Genomic DNA, 26138 nt, shown 5'->3' with positions numbered 1-26138 from the left:
TCAGGACCTTCTGTGGTGTTTATAATCAGAAAAGTCACAGGGAACAGGACAGGGCCTTGGAAGGCTGGCGAGGAGGAAGGCCAGGCTTGGAATGCTGGGGCGGTGAGAGAGAGAGAGAGAGAGAGAGAGAGAGAGAGAGAGAGAGAGAGAGAGGAAGGAGTGGAGTGTTCCGAGTCCCCTGAAGGACGTGGGCTTCGGCTCAGGCCGAGTGCAGCTTCCGTCGTTCTAGGGGAGACTGTGGTGGTGAATTAGGATCGCCCTCACCCAGCCATGTGAGGCCCATGTGGCTGGCAGGTGTTCCCAAGGCCCAGCCAGCGACAGCGTCATTATGAAGTCTTCCAGGGGTTGTCCCTTAGGTAGGGAATCCAGGCCCGCACTGGCAGCAGGTTCTTTATTCTCCAGGCTTCAGTGAACCTTCTGCAGGTCTTCAGGCCCAAACGAGGCCGGCAGCAGCTCCCGGACCGTCCTGACTACATACGTGCCATCTGGCTTGGTCATGTACACCGCCCAGTCGGTGCCAAACTGGAAAAGAGGGCAAAAGTGTGTGAGGGAGGTTTTGAGGTTGAGGGGGATGGAGGGCGTGAGTTTGAATCTGACTCTACTAGTTTCTGTCTAATGGTCTTCTTCCTTGTGCCTCAGTTTTCCTTCCCTGTCAGACCGGAGCAGCAGTAACTGCACCTGGCCCACAGAGCCTGAGGCAGGGGTCAGCGGAAGAGCACTGGTCAGCAGCACAGTGCGTGGCCTGTTGTCAAGGGGCCATTTCCTGGAGGATGTCACGGGTGCTTTGTAAAAATGATACCTTCTCTCCATTTTCATGTATGTGTGGTATACATGCGTGTGTGTGCATGTGTGGGGACATATACGGGTGCACATGCGTGTGGAAGCCTAAGAGTTGGGTCTCGAATCACCCTCCATGCTCTTCCACCTTGTCTCTTAAGGCATGGTTTCTCCATGACACCCGGAGCTCAGCCAGATGGCTCGTCCTGCCATCCAGTTTGCTCTGGGGATCCTCCTGCCTCTGCCTTCAAAGCCTGGAATTGCAGGCACCTGCCTAGACCACCTGGCATTTATGTGGGTTTCTGGGGACTCAAACGCCGGTCCTCCAGGATTAAACACGTATGAGTTTAACCACTGAGCCATCTTCCTAGCACCTGTTGATATACCTATAGCCTAGGGCTGGAAGGATGGCTCAGTGGTTAAGAGCACACCCTGCTCTTGGGGAGGAGCCAAGTTTGATTTCCAACTCCTACCCAGGGAAGCTCACAATTTCCTGTAACTCCGGCTCCAGGAAGATCTGAAGCTCTGGCCTTCTTTTTAAAAAGTTTATGCCGCAGAGCTGGGCTTCCTTTTACAATGACAAATGGCAACTAGCACCTGCTGCCCCCTACAGTTTGTGCCTCATCCCAGGAGGAGTCCCTGTCTACTCCATGACACTCAACACACTACATTTGCATTATAGCATTATCTACCCATGGAGGTGGTCGCTATCTTTGGACCCATTTCACTCTTGGAGAAATGGAGGCTTCGCTGGGTGGTGGTGGTGCACGCCATTAATCCCAGGACTCTGGGAGGCAGAGGCAGGCGGATCTCTGTGAGTTCCAGGCCAGCCTGGTCTATATATTAAGTCCAGGACAGCCAAGGCTACACAGGGAAACCATGCCTTGAAAAGCCAAAAGAAGAAAAAAGGAAAAAGATTAAAAATTAAAAAACAAAAACAAAAACAAAAACAAAAAAACAAAAGAACAACTGAGGCTTTGCAGATTCAGTCAACTGTGAGGGTGTTGAAATGGTTTCCAGGGCACTCGCTCTAAGTGGGAGCCTACTGTTCCAGATGCCAGCTTTCGGCTTCTAGCTCCAGCCACCACACCCCCACCTGCTGCCCCTGGATTATGGATCCTAACCTTCTAGAGCCATAAGCCCCAGCTAAACTTAAATCGCTTTGATCACGGTGTTCCGTGGCGGCATAGACCATAGGAAGGGAACTAATGCATCAGCCAAGATGAGCATGTCTCCAGAACTTTCTCCTACACCCTACCTCACTGTGGGTCCTCTGGGGCTCGCTATCTCCCTCTATGAGGTGTTTTAGTGATAGGAGAAGGTCCTGGCAAGGTGGGCAGATAAAGTTAAGTCAGTGATAGAGATGAGGTCAACACACCCAGCTTCTTCCTGGCTGGCATGGTGAGAGTCACGGACCCTGGCACCTAGCAGGTGCCCAGTTCACAGAGCCATGGCATCATGACTGATGTGTGGGCTGCCAGCCGAGGCTGGTCCATGGCCTCCTGTTCTTCCGTGCATCTGTCGGAATCACTGAGCTGTTGTCAGACACTATCAATCTTTGGGATTTTTCAGAACTAAGGTTTCAAGGGAGGACATTTTTCTGCTTGGCAGGCTGTGCCTGCGGGTGTGAGCTTGATGTAGGCTGGCTTAGATGCCAGGTCCCTGGTTCCCAGGCGTCATGGCTCACTGTTCACATTTGGTCCTATGTTTCCTTCTCTCCTCCAGCTTTTTTTATTTGCGCCTCTCTCTCTCTCTCTCTCTCTCTCTCTCTCTCTCTCTCTCTCTCTCCTTTGCCAGCATCTAATCTGTTTGGAGAAAATGGCCATAAGCAAGTAGATCATGGTGAGGCCCTGAAAACCAGAGCCTTGGTGCATGACGGTGGCTTCCTTAGGCACGGCCACTGTGGTGGCAGCTGTGCCTATCCTTCTGTGTTGAGGTAAAATTCACCCTATGAATTAAATGCCTCTGGGGTGACTTTTCCATCTGGACTTGGGAGATGGGATCTGGGGACTGCAGAGTTGGGAAGCAGAAGACAGACAGACAGGCCAAGCTGCCCCATCCTCCAGCACCAGTTCCAAAGCAAAAATGTCCACAGAACAGGCAGCACATAGCTGCCCTGTGGCAAAGCCCCCCAGACTTTCCTGCTCACTTAACCCCGGGCGTGGGTACAGGAGGCATAGGTGGTGAGAGGGCAGGGAGTAGGACTCAGACTTGGCTGCCATTGATATACCTGTTCCTCAGTCTCCTTTGATGCTTCTGGAAATAAACAAAAAAATGATAGCAGCAAGCCAGGCACAGTGGCACACACCTGTAATGTCAGGACTCTAGGAGGCAGAGGCAGGCAGATCTCTGTGAGTTCAAGGCCAGCCTGGTTTACAAACCAAGTCCAGGACAGCCAAGGCTACAAGAAAAAAAGATGGGGGCTGTTTCTCCTGGGCTCCTGTGTGGCTGACGGAGCTCCCAGGTTCTGAATGTTCTCATAGCAAGCTACAGCTCAAGGGCCACGCCTGGGACTCTCTGGCTTGTGGTTTCCACTTGGGGAGACCACAGAGGGCATGGACTTCTCCTGACATCCCCCAATGCACACCTTAACATCAAAAGCTCCCACTGGGCTGGGTGTGGTAGAGCACACCTTTGATCCAAGAACTCGGGATGCAGAGGCAGGCAGATCTCTGAGTTCAAGGACAGCCTGGTCTACAGAGTAAGCTCCAGGACAGCCAAAGATCCACATAGAGAAATCCTGTCTCAAAAAGACAAAAAAGAAGAAAAAAACTGTGCTTTTGGACTGGCGAGATGGTTCGGGGGTTGGGCACTTGCCACCAAGCCTGACGACCTGCATTCTCGATGTCCAGGACCCAAATGGAGAGAATCACTTCCCTTCAAGTTGTCCTCTGACCTCCATATGCATGCTGTGGCACAAGTACAGCTGCACACACACACACCCGAAACAAAAGTGTTTTATAAAATTTGCCAGGGGCTGGCGAGATGGCTGAGCAGGGAAGAGCGCTTGCTGCCAAGACTGATCGTCGGTGTCGGATCCCTGAAGGCAACACGGTAGAAGGACGATAACGGACTCTCAAAAGTTGTACTCTGACTTCCACACTCCCACTCTGGCACCTGCTTGCACACACTAACACACACACAAGGGCACACTATTAAAAATAATAACTTATAACACTTGCTTCATATCTTTCTTGGCTTCCCCTTTATTCTCACTCTCTCTCGCTCTCATTTTTCAGTTTTTATTTTCACTTTTCAGTTTTGTGGTTTGTTTTGAGACAGGATCTCCCTGTGTAGCCACAGCTGTCCTGGAACTTGCTTTGGAGCCCAGGCTGGCCTCGAACTCCCAAGTTTTGTGATTACAGGCCACCATGCCTTTTTCTTGACTTCTCAAAAACAGTAGTAAAAGATACATCATGTAAAACTTGTCATTTTCGTTATTTGTAAGTGCATAGCTCAGTTCCCTTTACTCTGGAATAGACAGCCCTCTGTTCCCTGGCTGGCATGGCCGTGTGACCCAGCCCTAGCCCATGCCTGTGATCCTATATCCCATTGCTCTTCCCTCCACTGCCCTTTGTCCTGCTGGTCACAGAGCACACGCCTAGGCCAGTGTGAAACTCGCTGGCCCTTCTATCTAGAACTCACCTTCTCTAGAATTCTCTGTCTCACTGCTTTTCATGACTTCTATCTCTCCTAGAATGTCACCTTCAAAGAGAGGCCCTTGCTGGCCACCTAGAGCAGAAGCTGGCAAAGCTTCTGCTGAAAGGGGCCACATAGGAAGTCTCTGGGGTTTCCCGGGCTGTGTGGTCTTCCTGTAACAGCTCAGGCCTGCTGCCACAGGGCCAGAGTAGCCGTGCCCCATCAGACCTATCTACAGTCAAGAGGCATGCTGGGATTGGCCTGTTGGCTGGAGTTTATCATCCTCTGTCCCCTACTGCCCCTCTGTCCCCCAGATTCTCTTATTTTCTCACAGCTGCTTGACGTTCAGTGAGGGCAAGCCTGATGTGGCTTGTCCTCAGAGCTGGCTCAGTGCCTGGCATCAACAATGGAGAGCTGTCATGTATGTTGAAAGAGGGACTCACTTCCGGTGACTCACTCGAACCCATGAAGGTCTTAGGAGTCAGCCAGCCGAGGAGCCTGGACAGTAACTGTCCACACTGGTAGTCTGGTGTGGCCCCTCAGTGACCTCATGCTTGCTCCCCAGGAAGGAACCATGTTCTTACCTCTCTCATGACTTGTCGGCAGGCTCCGCAGGGAGAGATGAACTCTTCTTGCAAATCACTGGGGAAACAAAGGCTCAACTCAGCGAGGTCTGTTACATGGCTCTCAGCCGATGCCTGGGTCCCTGTCCTGCTGCAAATCAGGTCACACCCCATCAGAAGGATTCCTGATTCCCAGAACCATTGTGCCCTGGAGGCCGGGAAGGCGGCTTGGCAGCTGGCCACAGCGGCGACGCTGCCCTCATCAGAGCGCTCATAAATGTTTAAGGGGCACTTAGCTGTCTGTCACCCACACTCCAGGAGAGAGGGGTGAGGCATGGCTCGGTCCAGGCGCTGACACAAAATCAGATGACTCAAATAAAATGCAATAAGAATGCACAGTAAGAGAGTAATAAACCTGCCACCGAAGCGAGACAATGTCTCACAGTGAAGGTGGCATCAGCTGGGCCCACAGGAAGAGTGGACACCAGGCATTTCACCACATCATTTGGTTTACTTTTCAGAACAAGTGGGGAATCAGTATAGCCATTTTATTGGTGGGGTCATAGGTTTGGTGAGATAAACAACAGAACGGGTATTCTGAAGTCTGGGGGTGTTTTGTGTTTTAGATGAATAAATATGGGAGGGGAGGCGGAATGGAGTGATGGCTCAGTGGTTAAGAGCACTCTCTGCTCTCCCAGGGGACCTGAGTTCTATTCTCAGCACCCACATGGCAGCTCACAACTGTCTGTAACTCCAACTCCAGAGAAGCTGAAGACTTCTGTCCTCCTTGGGCGCGCGCACACACACACACCCATACCCACCCACACACCCACACTCCAGCCAGGTTGCCCGTGAAAATTCAGGTACCTTTGTGCAGTCTTCCAGCTCAGACAGAGGACAATGGATAATGTCTAGAGAACACAGATTTGGCTGTAGGGGCCTTGGTGCTGCTGCCACCATCCCTGCCCTTCTGTGCCCAAAGCCTGGTGACTGCTCCAAGAGAGCATGGGGTTTTGGCCAACCCCCTGTTTTGCTTCTTGTGTGGCTGAAGTCACCCAGGGACCGTCCCTTTGTAAAATGTGGGCAACAATGTCATCTAGTGGTCAGGATTTCAGCAAAATGAGATAGCACGTCTGAAGGCTGTGTAAACTTTATTTCTGAGAAGGTCCTGTGTAGTCCAGGCTGGCCACATAGCTGAGGATGACCTTGACCTTGTGGAGTCTCCTGCTTCCACCTCTGTGCTCCTGTATTACAGGCATGCCCCCATGCCTGGCTTTCCACAGTGCTGGGGATGGATGCTAGGGCTTCATGCATGCTAAGTAGGCAGTTTTCCATTTTGGCTAAGTCCCAGCCCCGGGGTTTTATAAGTCTCAGAACATTATATTGTTATTGCCCGGGCTAATTTCCGCACACCTGTTCCCTCCCATATGCAACCTCTACTATAATTTCAGTGCTTTATTTATCGCATTCTGTTTTATTACATACCATGTGCTCTATGCTGTTTATAATTAATCTCACTGTGCGTTAACAGCAGCTGTTGTGCTGTGCACTGTGTACCTAGGGTGCTGAGCTCCAGGCAGAGGGTTCTATAGATGTTGGCTCATTTCAGACGACAAATATTTGTTGAGTACTTATTATGTGCCTGGCACTTATTATGTGCTGCCACTGGTGCTGGGGGTACCACAAGAAAAAAGACACCCAAATTCACTGTGATCAGAACTTTGTAGACTAATGAGAGGAAAAGGCCAACTAATGGCCAGCAATGGACCAAGTGGAGGCAAACACAGAGGTCAGAACATCTGGGGGCTGCCTTTTAGATTCCATGATAACTGACTTATGTCCGAGGGTCCAGTCAAAAAATGTTTGTTTTATTTTTATTTTTATTTTTTTTGAGATATGGTCTCATTCTGTAACCCTGGATGTCCTGGAACTCACTTTGTAGACCAGGCTGGCCTCAAACTCACAGAGATCCATCCAGCTCAGCTCTGCCTCCTGAGTGCTGGGATTAAATTTTGAATGTGTAAAGATAATATCTTGTGTATTATATGAATGCATTGCCTGTCATTTAAAAAACCTATGGCCTATAGGAAAAGGTAGAATAGAAAGTAGGACAATGGTGGCACATGCCTTTAATCCCAGCCCTTGAGAAGCAGAAGCAGACAGATCTCTGTGAGTTCAAGGGCAGCATGGTCTACAAAGAGTCCCAGGACAGCCAAGAGTACAAGAGAAATCCTGTCTCTAAAAACAAACAAACAAACAAGAAGGTGGGGCATCTGGTATGCAGAAAGAATTCTGGGATAGTGCCAGGTGTAGAAGATTGGCCTGTGAAGACATGAAAGAGGACAGACGTACGGTACCTAAGACGTACGGTACCTAAGCAGAGGTAACCAGCCACATGGCAGAATTTAGACTGGAATAAATAGGTTATTAGGTTATGAACTAATCAGGGAATGAGCCTAGCTGTATGGCCTAATCTGTAAGTATATTTTGAGTCTGAGTCATTATTCTGGAAGCTTGGGGCTGGGAGCAGGAGGTAAAACACACACACTTCCACAGTTCTGCTCCATGAAAAGGTGGGGAACACGAGGGAATGTGATTCTCTGTAAATCAAGTTAGACCATGCAGTTTCTGGGTGGCAGGTGTTACAAGGTTTGACTGTCTTATGTTTCGTTTCCTTCTACCTGTGTTGATGCCAGGCAGGCATGGAAAAGGGGCAAGAGAGACCCTCAGAGTGCCCCTGCCTTCAGGGTCCTCAGCACCTACCTGATAAACAAAGCAGGATGAAAAGGCTGTTACAGAAGCAGACTGTGGGCAGAACTCCAGAGAGTCACCAAGGAAACTCAGCTTCCCTTCCATAGCCGGCGAGACCCTATGTGATCTGGCCCTGTCCTTTCCCTTCTTGGACACGGTGGCCTGAGTCAGAAGTCTCCAGGGAAGCAATCCCGCATCCTACCAGGAAGCTGGATTCAGCTTCAGTTTCATCCGCTGGAAGCTTCAAGCTGCGCTAAAGGGCTCATTTTCCTCTGTACTTGCGGTCGCAAATGTTAAGCTGAGGCTCTTCAGAGGCACCAGCCACCCAGCTCATTTAAGCACCCAACACCCCAAAGATGTGAGCCTGTGGCAGGCTCTTATTACATGTCAGAGATCATGAAAGAAGTAACTTATTCAGGGTCACAGAGCCAATCAGGGTCAGAACCAGGATTTGAACTCAGAACCAATGCAACTCTGCCTCTGCTTTTCTCATGGCAAAAAAAAGTTACAACTGTGCTTCTCACCGATGACACACTATGTGCTAGGAAGTTCCCAGAAGGCATTTTATGTAGCCTGCCAACCACCCAGTGGAATTTTATAGCTTAAAAAGCCAGGCTGAGGGCTGGAATTGTAGCGGGACTGTTAGAATGTTAGAATGTATGACTATAATGCACAGAGGCCAGGGGTTTGACCCACAGCATCACACAAGTGGTTTGATGGATTCAGACCTGCAGTCCCAGAACTCAAGAGGTGAAGGCAGGAAGATGGGAGTTTGAGTCACAGCCTCAGTTACAAAGTAAGTTCGGGGCCAGCCTGTACATGAGACCTAATCTAAAAAATAAGATAAAATAAAACAGCCAGGCTCAGAGGCTTCTAAACACCTTAGGTGGACAGTAGGGCAGGCCTCAGTGACCCTCAAGATGAGGCTTTTAACTGCCACTCAACATTGCTGCCAAGAGGAGGCATTAACCATCAGACAAGCTGGCTACATCTGGACATCTCTCCCATGCTTTCCAGGTCCCCTCCCCCTCTCTCCCCTGCTACCTTTCCCCCAGAGATCAAGGGTTTCCTGTGTTTTGTGCAGACCTTGGTCACGCGCTGAGATCCAGCTTAGCTTGGTGAGCTAGAATCCTACTGACAGAGCCTAGGAGTCCAGTGGGGCTCCAGAATCTCACCTGGCTCCACCAGTGCCCACAGCATCGCCATCCTTTGTAATCCCAGAGGGGACTGGACTGCCAATAGGAGCTAGCTGGCACTTCCCATTCCTTCTCTACATCCACCCTCTCTTTTTAATAAGTCATTAGTGTGATAATGACTGCATTGCTGGCTGGGGGATAAGGTTATGGGCTAAAAACTCAGAGTAGGCCAGTTGGGTGCTAGAAACTGCAGGTGTTGTGAAGGACATCTGATGATCGGAGCAAGACCCAGTTAGTCAGGTTTAAAAGCAGGTGCTGGGCAAGAGAACAAGCCTTTCACTGGGCAAATGCTAACAGAGCTGGCAGGCTACAGCACCATTCTGCTAGCTTTGCCCTCTCTTCCCCCAGAACATCATTACTTTCTTGGACCAGCTTTGAAATTGAGTTATTTCTCCCCATTTCTTCACAGAGTGCAACCCACATCCCGATCTCTGCTCATTTGCACAAAATGTTCCCAGCACAGTCTCATTTATTCTCCACAAACTGAAGGGAAGAGAGGACAGTCCTTGGCTCCAGGGAAAGCGGGGACTCGCAGCCTGGCTTCCCAAGGGCACGCCTGGCTCCAGTCACTCCAACATGACACTCAGGTACTCTGGACCCCCGCCACTCAGGGATAGACTGGGGCAAAACAGGGGGTCTTGGAAAAGCTCCCCCCCAGGTCCTTTTCTGTTGCACAGACCCCATGAGCCTTGCTCTAAGCCCCTGCCTCTCTCCCAGGCTGCAACTCCCCTCACAGGAAGAAATGATCTTCTAGAGTCTGTATGCCAAAGACCAATGGTTGGTCAGCCAGCTCTGCTGTCTGGGCTTGCTCTGTCCCGTGTCAACCATTAACTTGCCAAGATTTCTTCTCTCCCAGCCAGTACAAAGGGGCACCCAAATGCAACTCACCACAAAAGCATTAAATTGCTGGGGTCTAAACCAGTACAAGGGTCCATCGACACAGGCTTTGGTCTCGAAGCCACACAGTATGTCCAGCACCAATACGACCCCACCACACTTGCTTAGCAGGATGCCCACCGGAACTAGAGCAAGCATATCCGGGGCACTAAAGAGCAATGATTGGAGTTCTAGTACAGCCAGATCCTGGCTGGAGTCTGTTTAGCTTGAAGCATATACATGCTTACATGGCTGTTATCATGTCACCATACCGGCTTGCTTTTGGACACTGGTTTTGGCACCTTCGCCTGGGTGCTGACTCCTGAAGTTTTGCAGAGCTCAACAGTTGGTTCTGGGTACACTTAAGGAGAGCAGGGAGCAGTGTCTGCCTCCTGGCACAGCATGGCACAGTGGACTGTGCCCTGGACTACTGAGACCTGGGTTTTGTCCCAGCTTTACCACTAACGCCTAGGAAAGTTCCTTAGCCTCTCAAGCCTCAGAATTTTGTTTATTTTACTTTATTGTTTATAAAAGTAGGGGGTGGCAAGGGAGTGTGTATTAAGTGACTTTCAGGGCCTCTGGCTACAAGTTTCCATGTGACGTCTTTCTTTTGTGCCTCTGGTGGAATTGTGTCATACTCAGTGCTGTGGTGCTGTGGGACAGAAATAAACCTGCTGTGTCACCATCACCCTGGGTTTACCTGCTCTGTAGGCTAACCCTGAGGGTGGAGTCTGAGGCAGACCAGAAAGACAGGAAAAAGTATAGGGACAAGAAAGGGGATAGGAGCTGCTCTCTCAGGAGTCCAGTTGAAGCCTCTCTGGAGCCGAGAATCAAGAATGCCAGGTGTGGTGCACACCTTTAATTCCAAAGGGAGGCAGAGGCAGGTGGACCTCCGTGAGTTCAAGGCCAGTCTAGTCTACAGATTTCATAGATAGCCGGGAATACACAGTGAGACCTTGTCTCAAAAAACAAAACCAAAACCAAACCAAAAACAACAAAAAGAAAGAAATAAAGAAAGTAAGGGATGAAGAAAGAAAGAAATGGAGACAGGAAGAAAGAAAGAAAGAAAAGAAGAAAGAAATGGAGAAAGTTAGAGGATGGGAGGCACCCCCAGAACCAGATGAACCCTGAGATATCAAAGCTTCCAAATCCCTCTTATAGTTACCACTGGGACAAGAAAGTGAGCATTTCCTGAGAAACCCACACCCAGGCTCTCGGATGTGTTTATTGTTCGGGCACCTCTCTTTCTGTTAACCTTTGTGCTTAAAGTCTAAAGATTAAGGAGATTCCTCAGGCTCCTGGAAATCTGGACTCTCCCCTGCTGTACTACCACTGATTGAGTCCATTTTAAAATTATTGTTGTTTTTTCTTATGTGTGTGTGTGTGTAAGCATATCTTTGTGTGCGCACATGCCTGCGTGCAGGTATGTGTGCTCGCATGCGTGAAGGCCAGAAGTCAATTTCAGGCGTCGTCCTCAGCCACTACCTGCCTTATATATATTTTCAATCGTTTCATTTTATGTGTATGGGTATTTTGCCTACATGTATTTTTGTGTAGCATGTGCATGTCTGATGCATGCAGAGACCAAAAGAGGGTGATGGGTCCTGTGGAACTGAAGTTACAAACGGTTGTGAGTTACCAGTGCTGGGAATCAAACTTCAGGTCCTTTGGAAGAGCAGCCAGGGCTCTTCACCGCTGAGCCATCTCTTCAGCCCCCACCCTAATTTTTTGAAAGGTGCTCTCTACAGGAGTGCACTGTTTTGACTAGACTGGCTGGCCAGCCAGCTCCAAGGATTTGCCTGTCTCCTTTCCCAGTGCTGGGATCACGGGCACAAACCATCACGACTGTCTTTTTACTTAGTTTTGTTCAGGATCAGAACTCAATCCTCAAGCGCATGCACCAAGGGCTCTACTCACTGAGCCACCTCTTCAACTGTCCCCCACCTTGCTCTTTTTGAGACAAGGTCTCACGTAGTCAAGGATGGCCTTAAACTCACTCTCTAGCCATGGCTGAACTTGAATTTCTCACTCAGCCTCAGGGCCTACCCCAGCTGTCTGGCAGGAAGAAGATGTACAAGAGACAAGTGTCTGGTGAATGAATCAGGGATGAGTTGTGTGGGGCGGAGTTGTGTGTGTCAGCCGGATTCTTCTGTAAATGGCCTACCCCACTCACCTGGAAATAGCGATGGCCCTGAACTCTTTGTACCCTTCAGAGATGGCCTTCTGGATGGCAGTCCGCTCGGCGCACACACCCAGTGGGTAGCAGGCATTTTCTATGTTGCACCCTGAGGGGAGAGAAGACACCAGCTGTAAGAGGAGCCATTTCCTGACGCAGATGCTGTAGGAGGTTCCTTGTGCTTCTTTTATGTCAGCTTGACTCAAGGTAGCATCATTCGGGAAGAGGGGACCTCAGTGGAGATCGTGCCCACACCAGCAAGTCTGTGGGGCATTTTCTTGACTGTTGATTGATGTGGGAGGGCCTAAGCTCGGTGGTACCACCTCTGGGCTGAGTTAGCCCTGAGGAGCAGACCTGTAAGCAGAAACCCCTTCCATGGCTTCTCTCCAGTTCCTGCCTTCAGGTTCCTGCCGTGAGTTCCTGCTCTGCCTTCCTTCGATGATGGACTATGTGAAAATGTGGGTGAAGGGGGCCCTTTCCTCCCCAAGTTACTTTTTGTGGTGCTTTAACACAGCAATAGGCCCCCTAACAAGAACACTCCTGTTGGGGGTTGGCCTGATGCTTGTATATTGACACTGGTGACTGCCTGGGTACACCCATCCTTGTGTAAACCCACCTGATTGGTTGATTAAACGGCCTATCCCTGGGCAGGGCAGAATGGGTAGGTGTGGCTAAGGTTTCAGGTGTTAGAGGACAGGAGAATCACGGGAAGGAGACCACTGTCCAGCAGAGGGCTGAGACTTGAATGGGACAGTGTGTCAGTTTGGACCTGTGGGACCAGAGCACCACTCTAGGGATAATGGGACACCTGGACAGGGTTTTTAATCTCCAGAACAGTTTCATAGAGCAGAGCAGCACAGCCCACACCCTTGGACCGCAGCCTGGCTTCCAGTCTTCCAGAGAAAGAGAGCTAGGTAGCCATCTTCCCGCAGTTACCAGGCTCATATCTGTCATGTCAGCTCAGGCCTTGTCTGTCACAGTCACCACATTCAAGTCTGAGTGTTCATTACGATTCTGCCGTATTTCGTCCCTCAAGTGTATATCGGATCTGGTAGAGAAGTCACTGAACACACAACTCTTGCCCAAGCCGGTATCTCCTCTTGGATTTTCCTGATCCTTCATGATCTAATTAGCATATCGGGGGTGAACAAATTTATTGTGCAGCTCACAGTGCTTGGGATCACATGAATCCACGGTCCAGGACTGATGGCTGTCACTAGACCTTTGGCAGGATGCCAGAGCTGTGAGCCTGCTGAAAGGAAGGCCAGCGTGTGTGTGTGTCACGGCCAGGCTAGGGCTGGCCCTGCTCTGTTAGGTGGTCACAGGTCCCTGCGTCGGGGAAGAAAGGCCATGGCAGAGTGCAGTGGACCCCGGCTGCTTTGCATCTTAGTATTTCTTCCTCTTTATTTTGTTAGTGTGTATGTGTGTACATGTGTGCACAAAAGTTCAGAGGCTGATGTTCCATTACTCCCACCTTATTGTATTTATAATTATGTGTATACGTGTGTGTGTGTGTGTCTGGGTACAGGTGAGTGCAGCTGCCTGCGGATTTTAGAACAGGGCGTTTTGTCCTTTGGAGCTGGAGTTATAGATGGTTGTGGACTGCCTGACATGGAAGCTGGGTACCAAACTCAGGTCTTTTGCAAGAGCAATGTGTGCTCTTAACTGCTGAGCTATTTCTCCAGCCCTTACCTTTTTTTTTTTAATTGGTTAATTATTGCTATTTTTTTAAGACAGGTCTCTCACGGGACCTGGAGCTTATCTAGTCCGGATGGCCACAAGCCCCAGGGATCCGCTGTCCCGGCTTTGCCTGCCCCAGTCTGGGATAGCGGGTTATCCTGTTATGCTGTGCCAGCTCTTTTGACGTGAGCGCTGGAGAGCTGAACTCAGGTTACAGCAAGCACTTTAAGGCCGGAACCCCCTTCCTCCCTGGGCTCTTCTCCCTCTTTTATAAAGGGTCACCTCATTCCCAACAGGTGATTAGAAGCTACCGTCTTTTCTCACATGGTCTTCCTCCTGGAGGGCCAACAAATGAGCATCTGACCCAAACTGGCCAATCAGGGGCCTTCTCTGTGCAGACCTTAGGTTCTGCCCCAGACTGCCCTGAGGCCGGCCATATTTCCATTTGCTCTGGAAGGGACCATCGGAGGACCTTTGCACAGAGGAAGGACAGATGCGTCTGTGCTCAGGAAGTTGTCCCCGAGGCCCCATGCTCTCCAGTTCCTTTCAGGGGGGCGCTCTCCTGACCTCATACGTTTCTTCAGTCTACAACAGTTCGTGTGTATCTGTCTCAGTCATGAAGAAGCCAACAAACACAGCTGGGATTCACAACCTGGGACACTCACACGACAAGGCAGCCCCGAGAACACTAGTCAACATTTGGAACTTGATATGAAAATGGAAGTTACCGCAGCTCAGCCTGCTGGCAGATGAAGAAAAGAACAGATTTCTCTTGCATAAGAAAATGGTTTTGTTTTTGTTTTTTTCTGTTCTAGGTAGCTAGCTCACCAGGGCAATATCACACACACACACACACACACACACACACACAGACGACACGGGCACGCACTCCCCTTGTAAAACTGTCATGCGAATCTTTTCACCTTTCCTACCTGGTAAAATGTTTGTTTACACAAAGTGCTGGCCCTCGTGTGCATGCTAACCCGGTTTCAGCCAGCGCACACCATTTTTATTTATTTATTTTATTTATTTATTTTACCTCCCTTTTTAGTGTCCCTTTGTGCAACATCAGGAGCGTGCTTCGTTTCTAACACTTTCTCCCATCTTGTCTCTCAAGATGGGTCCCCCAGTGGGGCACCGGGGCGCACACCTGTAGTCGCAGTAGAGGCAGGCGGATCTCTGTGAGTTCGAGGCCAGCCTGGTCAACAAAGCAAGTCCAGGACAGCCAAGACTACACAGAGAAACCCTGTCTCAAAAAACAAAACAAAACAAGCAAAAAAAGACAGGTCCCATTTTCGGAGTGGAGGTGGTTTGAGGGGGTCCTAGAGATTGAACCTAGTGCCTCGAATGCCCGGCAAGTGCTCTGCCACTGAGCTACACCCTTAGCCTCTTTGTGTTTTTGTTTTTGTTTTTCTTTATTTTAAAAGAGGGTCTTGTCTCATTCTGTAGACCAAGATGGCTTGAGCTTGCCATCCTTGTACCTCAGCCTCCAGAGGAGCCGGATAACAGGAATGTCTCACCAGACCTGGCTCTTAGCAGGCTCCTGATTCCAGCCTGCAATGACTCCCTTGAAGCAGCTCTGGAACTGGCAAGATGTCTCAGCCACTGAAAGCACTTGTCCTAAGAGGCCTGATGACTGTGATCCCCGGAACTCACGGTGGAAGGGAGAACAGACTCCGAACGCCGTTCTCTGACCTCCACACGACCATTGCGGCATGCGTACAAGCACACGTGAGCACAGTGGCACACACCTGTGGTCCCAGCACTCAGGGAGGCAGAGCCAGGCAGATCTCCTCGAGTTCGAGGCCAGCCTGGTCTATAAAGCAACTCCAGGACAGCCAAGGCTACTCAGTCTCAAAAAACCAATAAACAAACAAATAAATGAAGAAATTCTTCTTTCACCTGCATACCCTTCACTGATCCTCTGCCCCCCAGTTCTGCCTCCCCCATCCCCCTCCCCCATTACACTTCCTGCTGTCCCACACCCTCCCATTTCCCTGGCCTTCCTGCCTTCCTGCCCTGTCCCTGACTCAGTCCTGACACTTTCCCATTAGGTATGATTCACACTAAGCTTGAGCTTCAAGGACTGAGGTGCTGTTAAAGCAAACTGCCACAGCTGGAGAAGACTTGTCTTTCAGGACACCCACAGGTGTGTGGTGGAAGCTAGAGAGAAAGTCTGAACAGGTGAGGGGAGTGGAGGGATGGGCTGAGCAGGACCCCACCTGTCTGAGGCAGCCATATAGGACAAACTGAGTTTCTGTCCGGCCCTTTGACCTTTTGTCCCACAGGCTCTGAACATTTAGTATAGGGTCCCAGTTTTCTTGAGGATTAATGTTGTCATTCTTAAATGCCAATAGCAAGTAAAATCATCCTTGCTGAGAAGTCCCATGTCGCCAAATCGAAATTAAGTTCTTGTCTGACCTTAGAAATCAGGAGACTGAGAGACAGATATAGTAGTTCACGCCTGTAACCCCACAACTGACAGATGGAGGCAAGAGGATCAGGAGTTCAAGGCCAGCCTCAGCTACATAGTGAGTTGGAGGCTAGCCTGGGCTCCACGAGACCATATGTCAAAAAAAAAAAAAAAATCTGACTTGGAGTAACTTCATCTTTTTTGTTTTATTTTTCTGTTGTCTACTGTCTTGGTCCTTACCTGCTATGGTTTAGACACTGAATGTTCCCCAAAGGACTGTGTGGTCCCCAGGGTGACACTATTGGGAGGTTTTGTGTCCCTGTAAGAGGAGGGACCTAGTGGGGGGGGTCCTTAGGTCAGTAGAGGAGTGTCCTCACTAGGGATGATGGGAAACCAAATGTTTGTCTCGCTGCTATGGTCTGTGGGGGAGCTTGGTGCTGTGTGTGCAGCCCTGGCCAGAGGCCCAGGGCACAGGCCTGCTGGACCTTGGACAGGGGCCTGCACAACTAGAGCTGGAACCAAAGCAAACCTTCACTGAACCACAGTTCCCCCTGAAAAATAGCAGAATAGTGAAAATTTACAGCCAGTAACTCTCCATTCTCCACCTAACCTGCGGGGAAAAAAAAATCTGAAATTATACAACAAACAAACCAACCTTTACTGTAAAGTCAACTCCCTCGAGTATTTCATTACAGTGATGCAACACTGAGAGCCAACACACCTCACTAGGAAAGTGTCTGAAAAGACCCAGCCAGGCTTTGCCTTGCTTTTGTTTCAGCCACCTCTGCTCTGCTCGCTACCTATTTCTTCTTTTTTCTTTTCCCTTTCTCCCTTTCTTTTTTCTTCCTTCCTTCCTTTCTTTCTCTCTCTTTCTTTCGTCAAGGTCTGTTGTAGCCCAGGTTAGCCTCAGATTAGCTGAGGATGATCTATAAATCTCATCCTCCTGCCTCTACTTCTGTTGGGCAGCAGTTTCCTCCCAGACTGAAACATCCTGTTCTCCTGGGCAGCTCATTGAGACAGCAAGTAAACGACTCAGAAAAGCTTCAGGAAGTCCCTGAAACTGATCATATTCACTAAGCACCTCCCTCCCCAAAGAGTAAGGAGCAAAGAATGCTGGGACAAATGGAGCTAACTCTCAGACAAATGGAGCTGTTTGGAAGATGAGCCACCTGGACACTCTTGTTGAACCCTGTGTAAGATGTACAATGAACTCCATGTTCCAGGCTTTGTGAGCTGTCCCTCCTGCGGTGGTGGGCCTTGGATAGGCAGCTGTCTTTGAGTCATTTCTGTTCCTGTAAGTAAGCCCAACTAAACTCACTGCTTCACCAAGTTGGGCTTTGGTGGTATCTGCACTTGGGTCTATTATAGACTGTCTATCTGGGGTGAGTGGATGTGTGGGATGTGGGGATCCAACCTAGGGTTTGCTATGTCCTAGGCAAACAAGCATTCCACCAACCAAGCTACAACCCCAGCCTCCAGAAGGCTCTATTGATTATTTTATAAGTTATCTTAATTTTTAAAAAGCATATATATGTATGTGGGTATGTGCATGTGTGTGCTGGTGCCCTCAGGGGTATGCACACACATGTGTGAGTGTCAGAAGAGGTGAGAGGCATTGGATCCCCTGGTGCTAGAGTTATGGGTGGTGGTGAGCCTCCTGATGTAGGTGCTGCGAATGGAATTCCTCTGGAAGAGCAGTGTGTGCTCTTAACTGATGAACCATCTCGCCAGCCTGTAAGCACACTATTACTAATATGTGAATCCACGGCTGGAACCCATGATAAAGCCAATTAACGTCTATACCCTAATGTGCTGTCATTCTGTCCTTAGACAGCAGAATCATGGTTCCCCCTACTCAACCCTGTCGGAAGCCTTCCCTGACAACCTACCAAACCTGCTTCTTCCATCTTCTGTCCCCCTCCCTCCCTCTCTGTCCACCTGCCCAGATTTAACTTCCTTCCTGGTGCTTCTGAGCTGAAATGCATCTTTCTGTTATTTAACGCTAATGTGAATTTTGTAAGGACAGGCCTGGTTGTGCTGTATTTGTAGTAGAGAGAGCGGGGTTCAGAGCAGCAAGGTTCTTGGCTCTATGCTGCAGCCTGAACGTGTCCTGCCTCTCTGCTCCCCGTGTCCAAGCCTAGCCAGCGTTGTTATTGAGTAAACAGGAGAGGCTCGGCAAGTGACCAGATTTAAATAAGGTCACCATCCTCCCTTGGTGGGAGAGTGGAAGACAGCCCCGTAGGGTGTCCTTAGAAGACACCACTGTGCAAGGACATCAAGAGAAGGTGGCCCAGACTGGAAGCCGACCCTTGGAGACTGTTGAGGCTATCAGTGTGTGGTTGAAGTTACCCAGCCTGTGCTATTTTGTTATAGCCATCTGCGTGAAAAGAGTTTCTATTATTGAGCAAGTAGAATGTCCCACTCCAGAACTAAATTTTTGAAATGAGAATAACTGCGTTCATGGCCTCTAGAAAATTCCATAATCTTAAATTCCAAATCTTTCTCTCTTTCTTTCTCAAAAGGTCTACAATGTTGTTTTGCTTCCCTACAGCCACAAAACAGGCCAGGATCATCTCCACATGAGAGACAGGCTGAAGGGATGTTACCTTATCATCTCTGCCTCAGAGATGAGACTGTTGGTATGCCATGGCCTCGGCGACTGGGCATGCGCCCACCGGGCCTCTGTGGAGCACTGTGCCTTTACTGTGCCAGGGAGTCCAGGCAAGGTTGGTACCATTATGAATCCCTCTCACAGGAGGGAGGAGCCCAGAGAGCCAGGACGTACATCTGTCCCATCCAAAGGACTGGGCTGATTTCCCGTGGCATTTGTCTTTAGCTGATTTGGTGCTAGGGTTAGACACTGCCAGTAAGCAAAGAGGGAGTCCCAGTGGGGCGACCCAAAAAGAGAGCAGAGCTGGAGGGCACCACTCCTGTTCTCTTTACTGAGGAATCTGGTAGAGATAAAAGAAACAGCTACCCCTCTCTCTCCTGTCCTTTCCCCTCCCCTCTAGTCTTCCAGCTTTGCTGTGCTGCCCAGGTTAGTCCTAAACCTCTAGATTTAAGCTCCTGCCTTGTTTTCTCAAGTAGCTGAAACCACAAGCAGATCTAGCCTACTCAACAGAGAGTTTCTTTTGAAAACTTACTCCTGGAGTTTTTTTTTTTTTTAATTTAAATTTATTTTTTATAATTTATTCACTTTACATCTTGATGGAGTTTTTTTTTAATTAAACAGGTCTAGGCTGAAGCCCATGAATAATAATTTATTATTATTATTATTTGTTTGTTTGTTTTCAAGACAGGGTTTCTCTCTGTAGCCTTGGCTGTCCTGGACTCACGCTGTAGACCAGGCTGGCCTCGAACTCACAGAGATCCACCTATCTCTACTTCCCTGAGTGCTGGGATTACAGGCACGGGCCGCCTCGAGGGGCTGCCCGTGAAATCTTTTCTCCTACCTCGCCCCTACTTTGAGATGGTCTCACACAGCTGGCCAGAAACTCACAATCCTCCTTCAGCATCCCACTGCACTGGCCGTGCCTTACTTACTTTTTGGAGCAGGGGTTTTCACTGAACCCGGAGCTCTCGTGGCTAAACAGACTGGTCGATGGCCCCCAGGGATCCACCCAGTGCTGTGTGCCCAGCACTGGGATCACAGACGAGTAGCGCTGTGCCTGGTTGTTTTCCATGGGTGCTGGGGGTTGAGTTTAGGTCCAGAATTTCTCCTAGCACTCATCTCCATCCGGCAAAGTAGCTTCTTTCTAAGTGGTGGATGGAGCGGGACAGGACTGTCCTAAAGTCACACACTAAAAAGGAAAACGCTCCATCTCCTAGGTCAGCGGTTCTCGACCTGTGGTTCCCAATCCCTTTGGGGATCAAACAAACCTTTAACAGGGGTCGCCTAAGACAACTGGAAAACACAGATGTTTACAGTAGGATTCATAACACCAGCAAAATTACAATTATGGAGTAGCAGGAAAATACTATTATGGTTGGGGGTCACTACACCATGAGGAACTGTGTTAAAGGGCTGCAACATTCGGAAGATTGAGAACCATTGCCCTTGGCGGTGCCTGCAAAGAGCTGGCAGGAACCACAAGTCCTTATTGGGACATTGTCCCAAGATCCTGTCTGACGCTGTGGTGGTCTCATCACCTGGGGCATAGGACAGAGACACTTCCTGCAGTATGCCTAGGGCTATGAGTGGTCCTCCCTGCCTCTCCTTTATCCATCTTCCACCGGCCTTCCGTGAACACTGGTGCAGCTCATGAACATCTTCCCCGTGGGTCTGTTTCCCTGGCCTGTCACTTTCTCGCTCCTCCTGTCCCGTCCTGACGGCTGTGTCCACCCCCACCCCAGCACTTGCTTTCTCTGCCTGTCTCATTGTCCTCACCAGGAACTGCAGACAGTTGCCATCAGTTACCATGCCAGGCGGCTCTTCTGTGAGGGGCACAAGGCCTCTATAGGCAGGGTAGGGAGTAACAGAGGGAAAATGTGGAGGATGTCATTCTGAGGCAGTGACAGCAAGCTGGTCAGCAGGCAGGCAGACGACTGCATGGGATGCCAGCTGCTGAGAGCCCCGGGCTTTTGTTTATTGGGAGAGTACCACAAGGCTGAGCAGACACCTCTTGCTGTAAGTTACAAACTCAGTGTCTAAAGGGGCTGGGCCCTTTCTGCTCCCTAATGTCTTTACTCATCCTATGGTGCTCTACAGTTGCCTCCAGATGCTTGGGGGCCCCTTCCCTCCAAGTCCTTCTGACGGCCTGGGCCCGACTTTTACGCCTCTGGCCCCACTTCTGTCATCAAGTACGAGATCCAAGACTTCTAATGTCTTCCATTCGTTCAACTCCGAGCAAAATTCTGTTTCTTCAGAGACAATTAGAGGAGCCCACATCTGCCTAGGTCACTGGGGCAGAGGTTAGATACCTTTAATGTCTGGGGAGATGGTTTGGTGCCTAAAGCATTAGGGCAAGCATGAGGACCAGAATTTGGATTCCCAGCATCATTGTAAATGCCAGGGGGGCAGCCTTTCTGTAACTCCGGGGCTCACTCAGACAGTAGACACGGGAAAGCCAGACCAAGCTAGACTAGAATGTGGTGAGCTCTGGGTTCAACTGAGAGATCCTGTTCCCAATGACTAAGGGGGACAGGGATGGAGGAAGACTCCTAATGTCTGCCTTAGGCCTCCATACGTACCTGAACACACGTATAACCATCCATACACAACACACACACGTTTTATGGGGGAAGGGGGTTGAAACGGGGTTTCTCTGTGTAGCCCTGGCTACCCTGGAATTCACTCTGTAGACCAGGCTGGCCTCAAACTCAAGGCATCTGCCTGCCTCTGCCTCCCAAGTGCTGGGATTAAAGGTGTGCACCACTACAACAGCAAAAGATATATTTCTTTTAAAGCGCTGTTGAGATTGTTAATCTTGTATTGATTAACTTTTCTGGAAGGCACTTTGACGTTTTTCTGTAAATGACTGAAGCTGTCAGGAATGCCCATTATTCGGCTCCCTTCCTTTTTTCCAGTCTTGAGAAATGGACGCTTCAGAGAAACCTGCCCTCCAACTGCCAAGCCCAGCCTAACCACACCTGCTGCTCGCCTTTCCAGCCACAGCTAGAAACCTTTACTAGGCAAAACAAGCCTCGGGGAACTCTCACACACATCTAACCTGCAGTTGCCATGGGCAGCCTGTAGCCAAGGACAGCTACGACGGTGGTCCAACACAAAACTGTAGCCATTTAAGCATTATGAGATTTAGGGGGCCGAAGAGATGGCTCAGTGCTATGTTCTAACCTTGCAGAAAACCAGAGTTGGGTTCCCAGCACACACATCGGGCAGCTCACAGCCTCCCATAAACCAGGTCCAGGGGATCCAATGCCTTCTGGCCTCTCTGGACGCTTGCACTCATGTGTTCATATCCACACACAAACATAGACACACAGACAGACAGCTACACATAATTAAAAATAAATCCTTAAGAAACAAGAGACATATTTTGCAGGGCAGTGGTGGCTCATGCCTTTAATGCCAGCACTTGGGAGGCAGAGGCAGGCAGGCAGGCAGAGAGACAGACATACAGAGAGACAGAGATTTGTGTTTGTGTTGTGTTATATAGATGACAATACTCATTTGTAATGTCAAAGGGTTGGACACACCTGCCATTTGACACACTTCCACAGTTGCTCCAAAGACCCACCTCTGGCTGCTCTGGACTGTGCAGAGGTCCAAAAGGGGGACACTCCCTTAGTGACTCAGGAAGGCTTGTGATTGACAGATGGGAGGGCTAAGCTTGGTCTAGATAAACCTGAAGTGGCAGTGCTGTGTTTTAATTTGCATGCCACACCCATGAAATACACTGGCTCCAGGCTCTGTCAATAAAAGGCTCTTCCTGAGGGGTCCTTTCTTTCTTTCTTTCTTTCTTTCTTTCTTTCTTTCTTTCTTTCTTTCTTTCTTTCTTTCTTTCTTTCTTTCCTACTTGCACTCTCTATGTGGGATAGAGACCAAGATGAGCTGGTAATGAATGCAAAGACAGACAACAAAACAGTGGGGGGGGGGGGTGATGATAGTAGGGACAGAAAAAAGGTGGCTAAAGAGTGACCCTGGATGTGGGAGGGAGAGGCAGGTGGATCTCTGTGAGTTGGAGGCCAGCCTGGTCTACAGAGTGAGTTCCAAGACAACATCCAAGGCTACAGAGAAAGACTCTATCTTGATAAACAAAACAAAACAGAAGAGTAGTCGGGGAAGAACAATGAAGAGAAGTATAGAGAAGGCAGAAGCGTGTGAAAAGGCAGAGATGGAGTACGGCCTACCTCAGGTAGTTGACATGCCTTTAAGGCCAAGCAAGGGTCTGACGCCTGAGGCTTGGGAGCCATAATGACAGCTGGTGTGGATTACAACTGATTTCAGCAGCTTCTGTCACAAGCCAAGGCACTCACTAGCTGCTGAGCACTAGCCAGGCCACTGACAATCAAAGCCCAGGGTCATAAGCCTCCTGCGTGAGCACCTGAAATTCTTAGGTTCTAGGTTGGGGAGCCACATGTCTCTAGTTCTTGGGACTTGGAATGCTAAGCCTTGGGTCATCCTGTCCATACCACGAGCTTTGGGCAGTAGCGGGCCCAGCACTAGCATGCCAAGGGCAGCCCTCCTCATCTACTTGAGATTTCCATCCCAGCAGACAAAGGGACCCCTCGGCTCCGTGTGACAGTTCTGTACATTCTCCGTGTAGCAAGGATCTGCCCAAAGAGCTTCGGTTTGGAATGAGATCCGAAGTAGACGTCCAGTGGCTGTAAGAATGAAGAGCTGAGGCTGCCTGTGTCCTTGTCCCCTAGTGGGTAGAGAAGACCCACCTGCCAGGTAACAGAAAGCAAGTAGCACCCACCATAAGAGTGTCACATGCCATAACAGGTGGCAGCGGCGGTGGAGGCGGGGGCGCAGGCCTTTAATCCCAGCACTTGGGAGTCAGAGGCCAGCAGATCTCTGTGAGTTTAGAGGCCAACCTGGTCTAAAAAGCAAGGACAGCCAAGGCCACACAGAGAAATCCTGTCTTGAAAAAAGAGAAAAATCATTCTAACTATAGGTGCTTTTGGCTGGACATGATGGTGCATGCCTGTAATCCCAGCACTCAGGAGAGGCAGGCAGATCTTTGAGTTTGAGGGCAGCCTGGACTACAGTTCTGGGACAGCCAGGACTACACAGAGAAACCCTGTCTCAAACAACACAACACAAAACAAACTGGCATGCTACCCAGGAATTCCTGGGTCAGCCTGCCTTGATATTGTCCTGACCATTTTGTCACTGAGGAGGGAAAGTCTCCTGACTAATGCACGTGACACCCCTCCCTCCCTCCCGCACTGGCTGTGAGATTACAAGAATCTACACACAGCTCCTCATTCTAGTGTACCTTCTGACTTTGCTCTTGGTCCCTGCCTACCTTGTCCCAGCTCAACCCAGCTCTGCCTTTGGCCGTTGACCTCGTTACCCCCCACCCCCCTCCTCCTAGCTGCAAATCCTGAAGCAATGAATTTGCTTTCATCCCATTGGGTATCACCCATCTCCTCCGTGTGTGTGTGTGTGTGTGTGTGTGTGTGTGTGTGTACAGGTGCACGTGTATGGAGGTCAGACTAGGTCAACTTCAGGTCTCATTCCTCAGACACCATCCACCTTGTTCTTTGAGACAGAATTTCTCACTGGCTTGGGAGCTTGCCGTTTAGGCTAGGCTGTCTAGCCAGTGAGCCCCAAGGATCTGTCTGTCTCCACTGGGATTACAAGTGGGTGCCACCATGCCTGGCTTTTTATGTGGGTTCTGGAAATCAGTGCTACACTGAATATCAAACCACCCCAGCTCTCCTTCCTCTCCTTCCTGTTCCCACAGTCCTGACCTAAGCCGCTTACTCATAAACTCCACAAAACCCATCGAGAGATGAACTCAAAATAGCTTCAGGAAGTCCCTGAAACTGACTGTATTCACTAGACCTACTCCTCTCCACCAGAACAGACAATAAAAGCTGAGAGGGGAGAGAAGCGGAAGCTAAGTACCCGGGCTGCCTGAAGAGGCTTAGACAAGCTGAAGCACCCGCAAAGGACGGTCCAACCTGCTGAGCTGCCTGCAGCCTGTGCAGTGAGCTCCGGGTTCCCAGCTTTCTGAGCCGTCACCTGTGCTGAGGTGGGCTTCCGAGATGCAGCTTCTCTCCTGTAACTCCTCACCCATATTCCTTTAAGTGACACCAATAAAACTCATTGGTTTCCCCAAGCTGGACTTTGGAGGTGTCTGTACTTCGGTCTGTTGTGGGCTCCCTACCCACGGTGAACAAAGTCACAGCACCCGGGTGATCCGTGAAACCCACAGAAACTCAGCCTCCTGTCAGCACCCTACCCCCATCTGAGAGTGTTAAGTTTACCAAGATCCTCCCTTTCCACCCTCCCTCCGTCCTTCCCTCTCCTCTCACTCCCCCAAGACCCCTGTGCGTGTGAACAAGCTCTGCACATCGCTGCAGTCCACTCTGGCGGCCGTGAATGTCTGAAGAGCTCAGGGCAGGTCCGTGTTAACTCAGTGCCTGGATCCTCTCTTCAAAGAGATCCCCACTCCTCACCAGCCATCCTCAGGACTCCAGGGTGCAAGAAGGTCTGAGGCTCTCTGGGATCTCCAGCCCTAGGACTCATCACCAGTGCGGCCTGTGACTTAGGACGTGAGCTCATCCTCTCTGTCCTGCGAGTCACGGGTGGTCTTGATTTTGGCCTCCCTCTCCTGCCTCACCTGCAAACTCCCTTCCCGACCCCAGCCTTCTAAGAACCGAGAGCCACAGTATAGACCAACAGTTGGAGTCGCCCCATAGCTCGGGCAGGAGGCTGGAGAGGCCCAGTAAGGAGGGGACCCCGTGGCTCTCTTCTCCAGCTGTACCTGAGCCCCATTCAGGCCGCTAGGGAGGGGACCCCGCGCCAGCCCTTACCAGAGAAGATCCTCCCGTCCCCGGTGAGCAGGGCAGCCCCGACAGGGAAGCGGCTGTAGGGGCAGTAAGCTGACTTCTTGGCCTCACGAGAGGACAGCAGCAGCTGCTGGACGTGGTCGGGCTCCACAGCACAAGAGGGGCGTTCCTGGGCCATGTCCGTCCAGGGAGGGTGAGCTGGCGGCTGCAGACGAGAGGAAGCCAATGCTGGCTGTGTGCCTGCGCTGGCCAGGAGAGGTGGCTCCTCCCCCGGGGTGTGTCCCTGCGTGAGGCCGGGACCTGGAGGCTCCTAGGCTGGCGGGATGCTGACCAGGACTGGCCGCTCCAGCTCTGGAGGCCGGAGGATGTGGCTTTAACGACTGAGCTGGGGAGTCGCAGGGTGGACGGGTGTGTGGTGTCCACGAGTGAGTCAGTCTCCTTTAAAGACTTCATTCACTTTCAACTGAGATCAAGAGTGGGTCACAGGGGGGGTGGGCGGGCGGCACCACCTCAGTGGATGGCTGTAGACACACCGACCCAGAGAGGAGGATTCTGGGTGGTCAGTTGACATCTGAGGTCAAAACTCAAAGGGTCCAGAGCCCTCAGAACAGCTAATGACTTTTTTTATTTTTTATTTTTTTAAA

General features: G+C 50.3%; 1 protein-coding gene across 1 annotated transcript; it reads right to left on the bottom strand.

Moving 5' to 3' along the window:
- On the bottom strand, nucleotides 1-25813 carry Cda (cytidine deaminase). Its single transcript, XM_021630748.2, has 4 exons — nucleotides 25519-25813; nucleotides 11976-12087; nucleotides 5001-5058; nucleotides 1-522 (listed from the first exon to the last, which is right to left on the bottom strand). Exons 1-4 carry the CDS (start codon nucleotides 25670-25672, stop codon nucleotides 406-408), a joined length of 441 nt encoding a protein of 146 aa, XP_021486423.1. The 5' UTR covers nucleotides 25673-25813; the 3' UTR covers nucleotides 1-405.
- Nucleotides 25814-26138: the final 325 nt, after the last annotated feature.

Source organism: Meriones unguiculatus, chromosome 3, assembly GCF_030254825.1.
Source record: "Meriones unguiculatus strain TT.TT164.6M chromosome 3, Bangor_MerUng_6.1, whole genome shotgun sequence".
In the NCBI taxonomy this organism is placed as follows: Eukaryota; Metazoa; Chordata; class Mammalia; order Rodentia; family Muridae; genus Meriones; species Meriones unguiculatus.
This window is presented reverse-complemented; position numbering and strand designations above follow the sequence as displayed.

Bases quoted from the DNA above. Each gene is read 5' to 3' on its own strand.
- Cda (XM_021630748.2), bottom strand. From the start codon at position 25,672: ATGGCCCAGGAACGCCCCTCTTGTGCTGTGGAGCCCGACCACGTCCAG. The intron at 12,088-25,518 runs GTAAGGGCTGGC...CTCTCCCCTCAG, and splicing joins GGACGGGAGGATCTTCTCTG to GGTGCAACATAGAAAATGCC. The intron at 5,059-11,975 runs GTGAGTGGGGTA...TTGTTTCCCCAG, and splicing joins AGGGCCATCGCTATTTCCAG to TGATTTGCAAGAAGAGTTCA.